This window comes from Mauremys reevesii, linkage group 2 (genome assembly GCF_016161935.1).
Source record: "Mauremys reevesii isolate NIE-2019 linkage group 2, ASM1616193v1, whole genome shotgun sequence".
Lineage (NCBI taxonomy): Eukaryota > Metazoa > Chordata > Testudines > Geoemydidae > Mauremys > Mauremys reevesii.
In genome coordinates, this window is record NC_052624.1 from 170,984,212 (window position 1) to 170,996,899 (window position 12,688).

General features: G+C 37.1%; 1 protein-coding gene across 3 annotated transcripts in view; it reads left to right on the forward strand.

The window, feature by feature from the left end:
• Window positions 1-12,360, forward strand: part of PRPF4B (pre-mRNA processing factor 4B) — a 45,734-nt gene extending 33,374 nt beyond the window's left edge. The window contains exons 12-19 of one of the 3 annotated variants that reach the window (XM_039527701.1): window positions 5,237-5,351; window positions 5,928-6,079; window positions 6,691-6,777; window positions 8,297-9,050; window positions 9,562-9,607; window positions 10,121-10,206; window positions 10,471-11,062; window positions 12,163-12,360. In XM_039527701.1, coding sequence (XP_039383635.1) covers window positions 5,237-5,351; window positions 5,928-6,079; window positions 6,691-6,777; window positions 8,297-8,500 — 558 coding nt within the window. In that variant the 3' untranslated portion in view covers window positions 8,501-9,050; window positions 9,562-9,607; window positions 10,121-10,206; window positions 10,471-11,062; window positions 12,163-12,360. Of the gene's footprint in view, window positions 1-5,236; window positions 5,352-5,927; window positions 6,080-6,690; window positions 6,778-8,296; window positions 9,051-9,561; window positions 9,608-10,120; window positions 11,063-12,162 lie in introns of all 3 variants that reach the window. The other 2 variants (XM_039527702.1, XM_039527700.1) reach the window with 2 other exon arrangements.
• Window positions 12,361-12,688: the final 328 nt, after the last annotated feature.

Below are 12,688 nucleotides of genomic sequence, written 5' to 3' on the forward strand. Positions count from 1 at the left end.
CTTTAAAAAGAGGGCTTCAATATTGCAAAGTAAGGAAGCACTCTTTCTGAGAAGAAAGATTTTGACTTCTTTTGAGATAATGGTAGCAAATGCTCCCTTTTTGTGAGGGTGCTAGCAAAGGCATGTCTGCTGCAAGAACCAAACATGCTAGCTGGCATTAAGCTAATAAGCAAATAAGCTAGCTAAATTGAGATGGTTCCTTTTGTTTGTATGAGGGGAGTAAGAAGGACTCCTTAAACTCTCTTCCCTGTACCCTTGCAGCAGAGGATAGGCAAAGCGTCATGGGAGTTGAACCAGAAGCAACCTGCGTTCTGGTGTTTACTTGATGTATTTGTGGGCCACATGACAGATTCAAATACTAGAGAATCTGAGCTTTCAGTTACTTTTAAATGTAAGTTTCTAGTCTTCCTGGTTGTGAAAATAACCTAAATATGAACCTAGTGTAAGCAATGAACTGTCTTTTGAGTGTGCATCAATTTGAAACAATATCTGAGATCCATTAACTCCCTCTGTTGTCCTTCATTAATCGTATTGGGATATTAACTCTAAAGCAGAGGTTCTCAAACTTCATTTTACCATGACCCCCTTCTGACAACAAAAATTACTACGACTCCAGGAGGGAGGACCAAAGCCTGAGCTCACCTGAGCCCCACTGCACTGGGTGCAGGGGCCAAAGCAGAAGCCCAATGACATCAACCCCAGGCAGCAGGATCTGTAACCTGAGCCCCACTACCCTGGGCTGAAGCCCTTGGACTCAGGCTTTGGGCTCGGACTTCGGCCCTGGGCCCCAGCAAGTCTATCACCAACTCTGGAAACCCCATTAAAACAGGGTCGCAACCCACTTTGGGGTCCAGACTCAGTTTGAGAATTGCTGCTCTAAAGCATAATCATGGTATTTTAAATATTAACATTAACTATTTAAGTGCTGATTACTTTAGTGGATGGAAGGGGGTGGAAGTGAAACTCACAAAGTAAGAATTTGGAATTGCTGTAGGGAAAGAAATGCAGGGGCTAGAAAGAAGGAGAATAAAAGAATGGGAAGGTAGAGAAACAAAATTAAGCAAGCCACAAAGGGCAGAAAAAAGTAGTTTTAAATGTAAGCTTATTTTTTCATGGAGGGATGCTGAGTAGAACAATAAGATACTGAACAAATAATAGAGAATACCTGAAAGTTTAATAAGTAAAAACCATATTCTACCCTTGAGCTTTATGCAAATCACTGCTTGAGGGCCATATATAGTCTTAAATGTATACCCTGGCCCTTTTTTTTTTTAAAGGGGGGTGGGGGACAAATTTATATGTAGTGTATAACTCCTTTGAAGCCTCCAAAAACAAATTTGGCTCAGATTCTATAAAAACACACGTTAAAAGCTGTTTTTAATGGTCAAGTTAACTTAGGCTTGGTCTGCACCAATGGTTTTCAACTTCTTTTCATTTGCAGACCCCTCAAAAATTTGAAATGGAGGTGCCAGACCCCTTTGGAAACCTTAGACATATTCTGTGAGGATCCCCTCACAGGGTCCATGGACCACAGGTTGAAAACCACTGGTCTACACTACAAACTTCTGTTGATATTACTATGTCATTCAGAGGTGTGGAAAATCCACACCTAAGTGATGTAGTCTACACTAGCCCCCTGTGTAGACAGCGCAGTGTTGATGGCAGGGCTTTTCTGGTCAACATATCTACCACCACTTAGGGAGGTGGAGTACCTATGCTGATGGGAGAAGCTCTCTCCCGTCAGCATAGGTAGCGTCTTCACTAAGCGCTAGAGCAGTGCTATAAGTGTAGACAAGCCTTAAGGCACAGCTGGTGTTAACTTGGTTCTCCCCTCCCAATTCTAAAGCTTGCATGAATGGAAAATCCAGTTTGCCTAATTATCTTGTTTAATTTGACTGTTCAAAGAGATTAATCTTTTCTAACCTGACTATATTATAGCTATGATATATCTCTCTCTGACTGAACTGTGTTAAAATAACTTAGCTTTTCTTAAATACATTTTTAAAAATCAAATATATTGAGTTAGAATCCCCTGAAGGAAATCTGAATTGTTCCCTTAATGTTATCTAAGGTGAGAAGTCTGACTAATTTGAACTGATGGATGGCTTCCCTCTGTTCTCTTGAAAGCATCAACTAAGAAATAATTTCAGTGCTTAGAAGCATGACATATTATAGTATTATAAAGGATTATAAAGACTTGAAATAATGAAGAGGATTAAGTTAAATGGAATAGGTCCAAAAACACCTACTCTAGCTCTCCATAGAAATATCCAGAAACCAATTTAACTGCTCAGATTGACAGGTTATATTATACATTTTAAGGTTCAGTCAGGACTTTCATCTATGTTCCCTACAAAGTTTGAGCTTGGCTTAACTAATTTGTGGTCTGTTCAACCACAGAATGAGAATAGATTTTTTCCCCAAAATGATTATATCTCCTCTTATTAGTATAGTTGAAATAATCTGTAATAAATTTAACAGACAATGTAGCATAATCATTTTAACCAAATAGATGTCTAAGTGAGCAGGCAAGAACATAAGACTTTTTCTATTTATAAAATATCCTATTTACGCAATGACTAAAAGAGCTTTCCAACTATAACATAGTTAAAATAGTGAGTTTTAAAAATTGCCCACAAGAGTAAGAATACTATTGTCCAGATATTGTAAAGCTAATCTTTAGACCTCGTTGTGAAAAACAAAGGCTTTATGTAAGGAATCCTAAAATAAGCATTCTGTCTTTCAGTTCTTCTGCCCAAGAAGGCCTAAGAGCACTCTTTTAAAAAAGGAAATCAAACTGTGAAAGATCTTAAGGCCTCAATTCTCATCCAAGTATAATTTAAAAAAAAAAAAAAGCAATGTCCTTTTATGAGTTGTCAGCAACCCCTAGAAATTACAGCTTTCCTACAACTACAGTGACCCAAGCCATCAATGTGATCCTCATTTTGATAAAGGAATTCTCTATGGCATCTAGCCATTTACACACATACAGGACAATATGTTCTAATAGAAAAATAAAGTTCTCAGCTTTATGATGATATCTTCAGTTTATTCAGGGTCTTCTCCAGCTTTTGCAAATATTTCTGAATACAACTTGAAAAATTCTTGTATGGTCTTCCCCTTTGGTGTTTTTTGTATTAGTCATACTAGAAGTTCTGGCTCAATTTAGAATTTTGCTTTTTTCAGTGTATGAGTTAGTTTTCACTTTTCCATTCATTCTACAAACAAAAACTACATGCACATGCAACCCGACCCCTTTTTTCTTAGAAAAAAATCCAGCCATCAAAAAATTCCAGAGGCAAGTGACTGTAAAGTTAAGCTCTGGAGTGCAGTGAGGTCTCACACTTAAACATGTGTGAAAAGTACTGAAGTGCATTGCTTTAACCTTAGCAACTGCCTGTTCAACTTGTGAAAGCTGAATAATATAACAAATAATAAAATAACATGTTTTCTGACTACTTGAATATATATCCTACTAGAATAATTTTTCATATTGAAGATTCTAAATTTTATTATAGTATATACAAAATGAATATTTATATTAATAAACGACTTCAGCAAATGTTCTAACTTCATATTGGCGGCATGAATTCTATTCCAAACAGTGTAAAACTTTCTAGAATATTTTTTTTTGGCCAGTCCTTATAGTTGATTCATTTTATTTGCATATGAAGTATTTAAGACTTTATACCACTTATTGTGGTAATCTAATAGAGGCTGTATGTTTCCAGCTATAAGAATATTTACCTGAAAAATGACATGAACTATGTAATGTTAATTAGCTAATAACTACTAATTCCGATGTGCATTGTTATTACTGACACAGTAAGTTGATGTATGAATACCAGATTTAGAGAGTGAGAATTTTAGCCAGCTCTCTGGTTTGGCAATAGAGCTGAGTGCTTCAGCTCATGCTATCCAGGTATGGAAGTGACTTTTGGTTTCTCTTTCCTTGAGATCATTGGAACTTGGCTGCATTGCAGAGGTGACTCACTTGGGCTCTGAGTGGAAAATGATGTGCCTTCATTACATGAGCACATTCTGGACTGATCTTCAGATAGGGGATGTTGTCTAGTTCTGTGCAGGTGCTACCCTGTCTAATTCTCTGGAGCAGGGATTCTGAAACTTTTTTTTTGCTGGGCCTCCCTTTGAAAATATTTCAGGCTGTGTTAACCCTCCCCACCTCACTCTTGGTACCGGACATAACTTTCACTGCAGATCCCTATAGAGCTAAAGTAACCATATTATTCCTCCCCTTCTGCACTGCTGCTGGCAGCAGCACTGCCTTTAGAGCTGGGCGGCCAGCCAGCTGCCACTGCTTTTGGCTGCCTAGCTGTGAGTCAAGGGAAAAGGTGATCTTGTGACCCCCTTCCACAGTAGCCTTGTGAACTCCTTTTGGGTCGGGACCCCCAGTTTGAGGAACTCTGCTCTAGAGAAGTAGATTGGGGAAGATTTAGGGGATCCTCAGGACCTTTTATATGGCCAACTTTTGATCAAGCTAGATATGGCAAAGAAGAGCCATTTCTTTGATGACTGGGGGAAGAGTGACAAGGAATCTGCTACTATTTGAAATGTGTATTGGTTATGTATTTGGGGGAGGTGCACTCTGAGTTTGCCTCAGCTCAGAATTTGTGTATGTGTTTCTTTTGAAGGGGAAAGACACATTCGAATGTAAATAGTCTTCACTTATTAATCCTGCACATTGTTCGGGCTCATGAATGGCAGCCTGGGGAGCAGATTCCAGCCTTTCTTACCAGGTGTCATTCTTACTGTGTACATAGAAGAAATCTTTAAAAATAAATAAAAATAAAATGAACACACAGTTCTCTGACATATTTGTCCATGGTTTTAATTTTTTTTGTCAATCGTTAACTCATTATTTTTGCTGGGCTAGTAGCGCATGCATTTGATATAAGTAGAGAGACAATATAAATTTGGAAATGTTATTTAACGGTCTCTCAGTTTATAGACAAACTAAAATTAGTTAAATTGATCAGTAAAATGAATTTTAAATTCAGTAGTTTTTATGACATTGTGCCATTCATTGTCATTTCCAGTTTAAGAAGGTATTATAGTTTTATTAGAATACAAGGAACCAAGATAGAGTGGGAGGAATAAATATTAACGTTAGTTAAGGGGATTATTGGATGATTTCATATTGTCTTGTTACTGGTGTATGACAGTTTATGTACTGTGTACTGTCACTATGCCAGTAAAAAATTTTTTTAATTTGCAGGTGAATGAATCTAAAACCATATTAAAGCTTTGTGATTTTGGATCAGCTTCACATGTTGCAGATAATGACATCACACCATATCTTGTCAGTAGATTTTATCGAGCTCCTGAAATTAGTAAGTTTATCTGAGGTATTTCTCTCTGTATTTAAATTATGTAAATACTTGACTGGTAATTATCATACATGGCCTTATGTATTCGGAATATTGATGCTTCATAGATAATCTAAAAACTAAAATCAAAGTTAAAACAATAATCTTAATGTAGCCAGTCCCATGATCTGTCAGTAGCAGAACACACTAGCATTTGGTGAAAGAGAGCTTGAGATGCTCATTGTTTGGTCCTAGTCGGGTAGGGATTTCGGATGTTGCAGAGGCAGAACAGACAGACTTTGCTGAGCAGAAGCTCACATGACCTTTCCAGGGGAGGAGGGAAGGGGGAATTTCGGTTGACAGTTTTCACTATTTTTTATTTTGTGGTGGCCAGGGCAAGTTACAGTTAAAGCCCACTGTCATGGGAAAATGGAAAGACTTTCATTCTCTTTCTTTGGTACTTTACTCTTCTTAGGAATATGAGTTTTAAGGTAGCTCCTAAATCAGGGTTTACAGTATCTGTTTACTCTTGTAGTATTTTATGTTTATGCCTGCTTTTGTGGTATTAACTGATGTAATCAAAAAACTCTTCTGTTTCAGTTATAGGCAAAATCTATGATTATGGTATAGATATGTGGTCAGTAGGCTGCACGTTATATGAACTTTATACAGGAAAAATACTGTTTCCTGGCAAAACCAATAACCATATGCTGAAACTTGCCATGGACCTCAAAGGAAAGATGCCAAACAAGGTAAGAAATGTGTAAACTGTTTAAAATCTCATATGAAATTGCAGTAATAGGCATCATAGTAAATACTGAATTTGGTCTGATGTCTTAATAGCCAACAACCTTTTGACTGTAGAATTTGTATTGATTATAAATTTTATGATGTGAAAGTACATGACTTCTTTTTCATAGACTAAGTGTTAAGTGAAAGCAGAAACCTCTTTTATACACTGACCTGAAAAAATAAAACACGTAAGTAAATGGAAGATAACTGTGTGTGTTACCAACTGCTTTGAGTGACATTTTATTCAGTCTAGTCTTGCCAGAAGCTGGGAATGGGCGACAGGGGATGGATCACTTGATGATTACCTGTTCTGTTCAGACCCTCTGAAACACCTGACATTGGCCACTGTCAGAAGACAGGATACTGAGCTGGATGGACCATTGGTCTGATTCAGTATGGCTGTTCCTACGTTCTAGTTATTTCTCACTGTTCTCTGAAAGACTGTTAAAAGTATTAAGTAATTCATATTACTGTAAGTCAGTAGATGTAATCTTCCATTATGATGAGTCTAAAATCTGAAGTTTTCAAGTCAAAGAACTTTACAAAACTCCTGCCCCTGTTTTATTTTCAGATGATCCGAAAAGGTGTATTCAAAGATCAACACTTTGATCAAAATCTCAACTTCATGTATATAGAAGTAGACAAAGTAACAGAAAGGGTAAGTCTTAAATGAACTAACTGAACTGTAATTTTTTAAAAAGTTGTTTAACTATAATAATGTTTCAGTTATGAAATTCAGTAATTAATGACCTATTAATTAATGTTCTAACTAGTACCAAGATACGTTGTGAAGGCTGTTGAAAATATTTTTTTTCCTGCAGAATGCAGAAAGTTTATTGTGATAGGGAAATTCCCTGTTGCTAGAACATTATTTAACCTATGATTTTGCATTTGTTTAAAAAAAAAATCTGGTTATTCTCAATCAGAAACTGAGTACACTCCTTCATATAATTTAACCTTGTATAAACTTAGCTTGAAATTATGAATAAATCTGAATGCTGCTGCCTTCCTTTGTTTTGTTAAAATTAGAAAATGTGCATCTGTTATGTGACATGTTTGTTATAGAATACTCCCTTAAGTCTGGTCTACACTAAAAAGTTAGGTCGACGCAAGGCAGCTTACGTCAATCTAACTATGTAAGTGTCTATGCTAGAATTTTGCTCCCATCAACATAACTGCCCCACTATGCTGACTTAAAAACTCCATCTCCACAAGAGGCGTAGGCCTGGTCTACACTAGGGGGCGGGGTCGATGAGAGATACGCAAGTTCAGCTACGGGAATAGCGTAGCTGAAGTCGAAGTATCTTATTCCGACTTACCTCCCGTCCTCACGGCACGGGATCGACGGCCGGAGCTCCCCCTGTCGACTCCGCTACCGCTGCTCGCCCTGGTAGAGTTCTGGAGTCGACGGGCGCGCGTTCGGGGATCGATATATCACGTCTAGATGAGATGCGATATATCGATCCCCGATAAACCGATCGCTACCCGCCGATCCGGCGGGTAGTGTAGACATACCCATAGAGTCAGTATTGATGTTAGGTCGATGCAGTGTCAATATAAACACTGTGTTGTTTACATTGACTGTTACTGGCTTTCAGAAGCCATCCCACAGTGCCCCACGCTGACAATACAGTCAGTACAAGCGCTTCTGGTGAGGACATGCACCACCAACACAAGGAGCATAGTGTGGACCGCAAAAACAATTAAATGACTGTGGTGGCTATATGCCGACGCAATTTAGGCCAACGTAATTTTCTAGGGTAGCTATGCCCTTAGGGATTATAATGTGTACCATTGAACGTTAGAGTGCACCGTAAGAATGCATCAAATTGGCAAATATAGAACATGCTTTCTCACTTAGAATTCTCAGTATACTAATCCACTGAGTCTCAAATGTAGAGAAACAGGTCTTAAATGAGATGTGCAAGAAAATGAATGTATTTGGCGTAAAGAACATTTATTAGTCTTCAGTTTTCAGTATTTCTTTAAATAACATTTACAGTAATAAGAGTTACAACACTAAATATGTGATGGACAGCAGTAAATTTAGGAGGAATAACAGTGGAGAGAAAGAGAGTTCTTTAACTGGAATATGTGCTTCTTATTGTGCTCATAGTAGTTTTATTAACAGTGCTAATTTATATAGAAATAAATGTTGGTTGCTCTTTTTATATTAGGAAAAAGTTACTGTCATGAGCACCATTAATCCAACCAAGGACCTGTTAGCAGACTTGATTGGGTGCCAACGACTCCCTGAAGACCAGCGGAAAAAAGTACATCAGCTAAAGGACTTGTTGGACCAGATCCTAATGTTAGACCCAGCCAAACGGATTAGCATCAACCAGGCTCTGCAACACGCTTTCATCCAGGAAAAAATTTAAATCAGATGAAGAAGTCCAAAGGGTTTGAGTAGTTAAGATACAAAGACTGAAGAAATTTCACAGCAGTTTATTAATGTATATAAACATAAATATTTCCCCCTGCAAAGTTGAGGAAGAATGATATATTTGAATTAACACCAAGGCTGATATTTCTTTTAGAAATGTTAGAGTAATTCTGTTTGTGTCTTATGTGAAAATTTTCACTGTAGAACTGTTTTAATTGCCAAGACTGCACACAAGTACAATGCTAATGTATATGGTTGCAGTTCATATATTATAAAAAAAAAAAAAAAAAAAAGCTTGTTATAAAAGAACAGTAATACTGGGTGGTTGATTTGTTCTTAGCAGACTTGGCTTCATTTTTGTCTTTAAAAAATGGCCAGCATAAATGCTGTTTATATTCACGTTTTCCTAGGTGTGTGTGTGCAGGCCACAGCAGCATGCCCTTGGTGTAGTCAGTGCCGAAGGGGGTCTGTTCCTTCTTGAGCCTGCCTGCAGGGATGGTCTCCTCTTTTAAAGCAGGTTGTGTACAACTTTCAGTACACTGAAGGTAAGCTAAACCATCAACATCACCGGTGTTTAAGATGTTATTTTACTGGAACAACTGACAAATGAGAGACAATAGCTTTATGGCAGAATTCCCTGCATGTTTGATAAATGATGTTTTATTTTCTGGCATTGCAACTGTGGCATAGTTACAACTTCTGTTCTGTTCATCACATTTAAAATTTGGAGAATGCGCACTTGATGGATAGAGCGCCTTCAGTGTACTGTTCTTATTACTTTAATTTTTTTAATCAACTTGCTATAGACTTTGTATACATTTTGTTAAATATAGTTCACTATGACATAGAACCAATACTTAACAGAAAAGTTTTCATTTACTAATTACATATGTTGGGATCTGATTCTGAAAGACCTTATATCTAAAGGATAGATAGACAATATAATGAAATTTTTAACTATTTGTATGTCATTTTGAAAGTGTACTGCTTTATGCTAAAAGTGTTTCATTTGTTCATTGTTTTCATTATTTGTGATCATGTTGTCTTTCAATACAGGCATAAACCTTCCACTCTTGAACAAAGCAGCTGCTTTTTAAAAGCGGTAATTGCTTCTTTACCTTTTATTTCTTTTGTAAATGAAGCTTTTCTTTAAGAAATGTGACAGTGTTGTCTCTTGCATAAAACAGTTGACACTCACTTATTGTAAAGTGAAGATTGTTCTGCTGCATGTAAAGTGGACCATGCAGATTTCTGTATGTTTTCAGTATGCATCATTAGATAATAAAGTCTTTTGTGAACAAGGCATTTGTAGCCATTTTTAAAAGATTTTGTCTTCAGTGCTGGTAAATCAGGTAATACATAAGAAGAAACCCTTCATTTTTCTGTAAATCCTTTAATTAAAGGGATTATTAAAGTTATGATCTTTGGAAGGCGATATTAATTAGATCTCTAATTATCATCATTGTAAAAGAAAGAAAACAAACCAAAAACCTACAGATACTGTCTATCTGCTTTCATTGTTATGAAATTATTCCTGTAGGATGTATGATTGAATTCAGGCTTTAACTAATGTTTGTGCTATTTTTCTCACTTTTCCTTTTGATGGTGCTGAAAGAGAGAAAGGAAAGCGAGGCACAGGCCACTCTACGCCTACTCCATGGGTCTGATTTGATGAGACACCAACTTCACCTTCCTAACAAGGTTATTTCTGACAGCATGTGTAGATAAACATTTAGCAACAAGTTAAAAATAGTTTGAAACATTTGAGTTAGTTATGCAACATGAAGAATCCAGAATCAAACTTTCCCAATTCATACTGCTGTTTTAAATAGTTTGAGACAATAAAAAAATGCATCTTTTTATTTCCATTTATTATTTGCATAAAAGGTATAGAAAAAACAGAGATTTAGGGTTTTTTTGTAATACCCTTTTCAGATTGTAAATAGGACTTCTTTATCCATCTAGGCACAAACATGCACACTTAGTGCAATCAAGGATGGAAAATGAGACTAAGCAGTCATTCTGCTGGTGGGGTGTTCCCCACCAAGGAGATGTAATGAACTACAAAGCAGGCAGGTGATGGGTGATGTTACATGCCTATTTTGAACCTTCAACCTGTCTTTTCTCAGTTTTTATTTTAATTTTTGGTGAAAAGTAAATCTGTTCCTACTTCAACATATTAAGTTTCTTGTTCATACAGGAAATAGAATGCAGATTTCACTCTTACTGAAATGAAGAACTAGATACTTGTTAGCTAATTTCACACACAGAAATTTGCACTGTTATGGTGACGCCTATAACATATCCAGCACTTCTGGTGGCAATTTTACACAGATGTAGTGAAATCCTATTGTTTCTGTTGATTTTGACCATTATTGTGTATCCCTATTTAAGAATCGTGAAATGAGTTGTCAACTCCAATAGAAACAATGCACCTTATACCTACAGAACTTTTAAAAACTATTCTAAAGAAGAATAAAGTTGCTCGTTTACTTGTTCTTTGTGTTGTAGGTGCCGCTCAAAAGAAGATGATGACCACCAGAAGACATGAACAAAGGTTTCTGTCCTATAAAGATATGAAAATATTTGTCATGTTATCTGTCTAATCTTTCTGTTTACAGCATTCATTAGCACTATTGGTAATTCTAAGAATAGTCCTGTTGTGATGGTATTTATATGTATGATGTGCTTGTTTCATTTCTGGTCGATGTGATTTTGTTGTGATCAAATGTAGGAAGATACACAATACTGTATCTGTAACTTTCTTCTAATAGGAGAAATATTGGGTATGATACTTTTCCTTTAGGAAGGAGTCAACCAAATTTGTCGGTAAAATATATATATTTTAGCATCACTGATGTTTTTATGATTTTACTAGCAGAGGATATAAAATTTTGTTCCCATATTTTATTGTAGCAAGTGCATTATAAATGCTAATACTATCTCTTACTTACCTTTAGCCAGCAGAGCAAACATTGTAACTAGGGGGGTGGGTTATGAGAAATTGTTGAAAAACAAGTGGATCCTGGTCCTTGGCCCTCCTCCAGCTCCCTTTGTGCTTTTCTGGCAAAACAAAGGAGTTGTAATTCTGGGTTGAACATCTAGCCAAATGGTTCCCCCAGCATGAAAGATTTCTGAGTGGTGTAGAGACATAATTACCTATTTGCCTCCCCTCTCCCTCTCAACCCTTGGTGTAAGGGAGAGTTGGATGTGTGAATGGAGTGGTGCTGAACTCTGCTGATTCCCAGCTGTGGCAAACTGGTACAAAATAGAAGAATCCCTGAAGCTGCCATTCGCAGTTGGCTTTTAGATGAGGGTGGTATACAGCTGTTTTTGCTGCCTCCACACCTTGGGTCTGGTGCTAAGTGAAACTTGGCTGAACCCAAGCATTTAACCCATGATCTGTGTCTCATGGTGACTGAAAATCAACAAAAAACAAACTAAAAGTGCTTTTGAATCTGGGCCCCCAGATGAGAATTAAATGCACTGGAGATGTGTGCTAAAGAATCCCTTTACTACTTATATTTGTTGTGTATGTTGCTTAGGTGAATACATATAGGTTGACAAAATTGAAAACCATTTTAAAATAAATTTGTTAAATGAATTTTGATTTTGAATCATTACATTTTTTAATAATGTTTTTCCGTCCATATATAGGGTAAGTGGCAGTAAACCTCTGAAGAACCTTTGAATATATTGATCCATACACAGAAGGCTGATCATTCTGTGAGAATACAGGAGATATAACGTAATCTTCTACAGTGTATTAAGTCATCAACTGTAACTCATAGTTATAGCAGCAAATGTTCAAAGTGGCAATTGCTTCAAGTTAATAAAATAAGATTTTGGAAGTTATTTGCATCTTGTGTTTTTTACTTTTGCTCTGTTTATAAAGTTGATAATATAAAGCTTTTAAATACTTTTTTCAAATATTTGCATACACTAAATCAGGAGCAAACTTTTAGGCCTGAGGGCCACATTGGGTTTCCAAAATTGTATGGAGGGACGGTTAGCGGAGGCTATGCCTCCCCAAACAGCCAGGCGTGGCCCAGCCCCGCCCCCTATCTTAGCCCTCCTGCTTCTCACCCCCTGACAGTCCCCCCTGGGACTCTTGCCCCATCCAACTTCCCTGTCCCTGACAGCCCCTGGAAGCCCTGCCTCTGACTGCCCCCCCCCCCCCGCC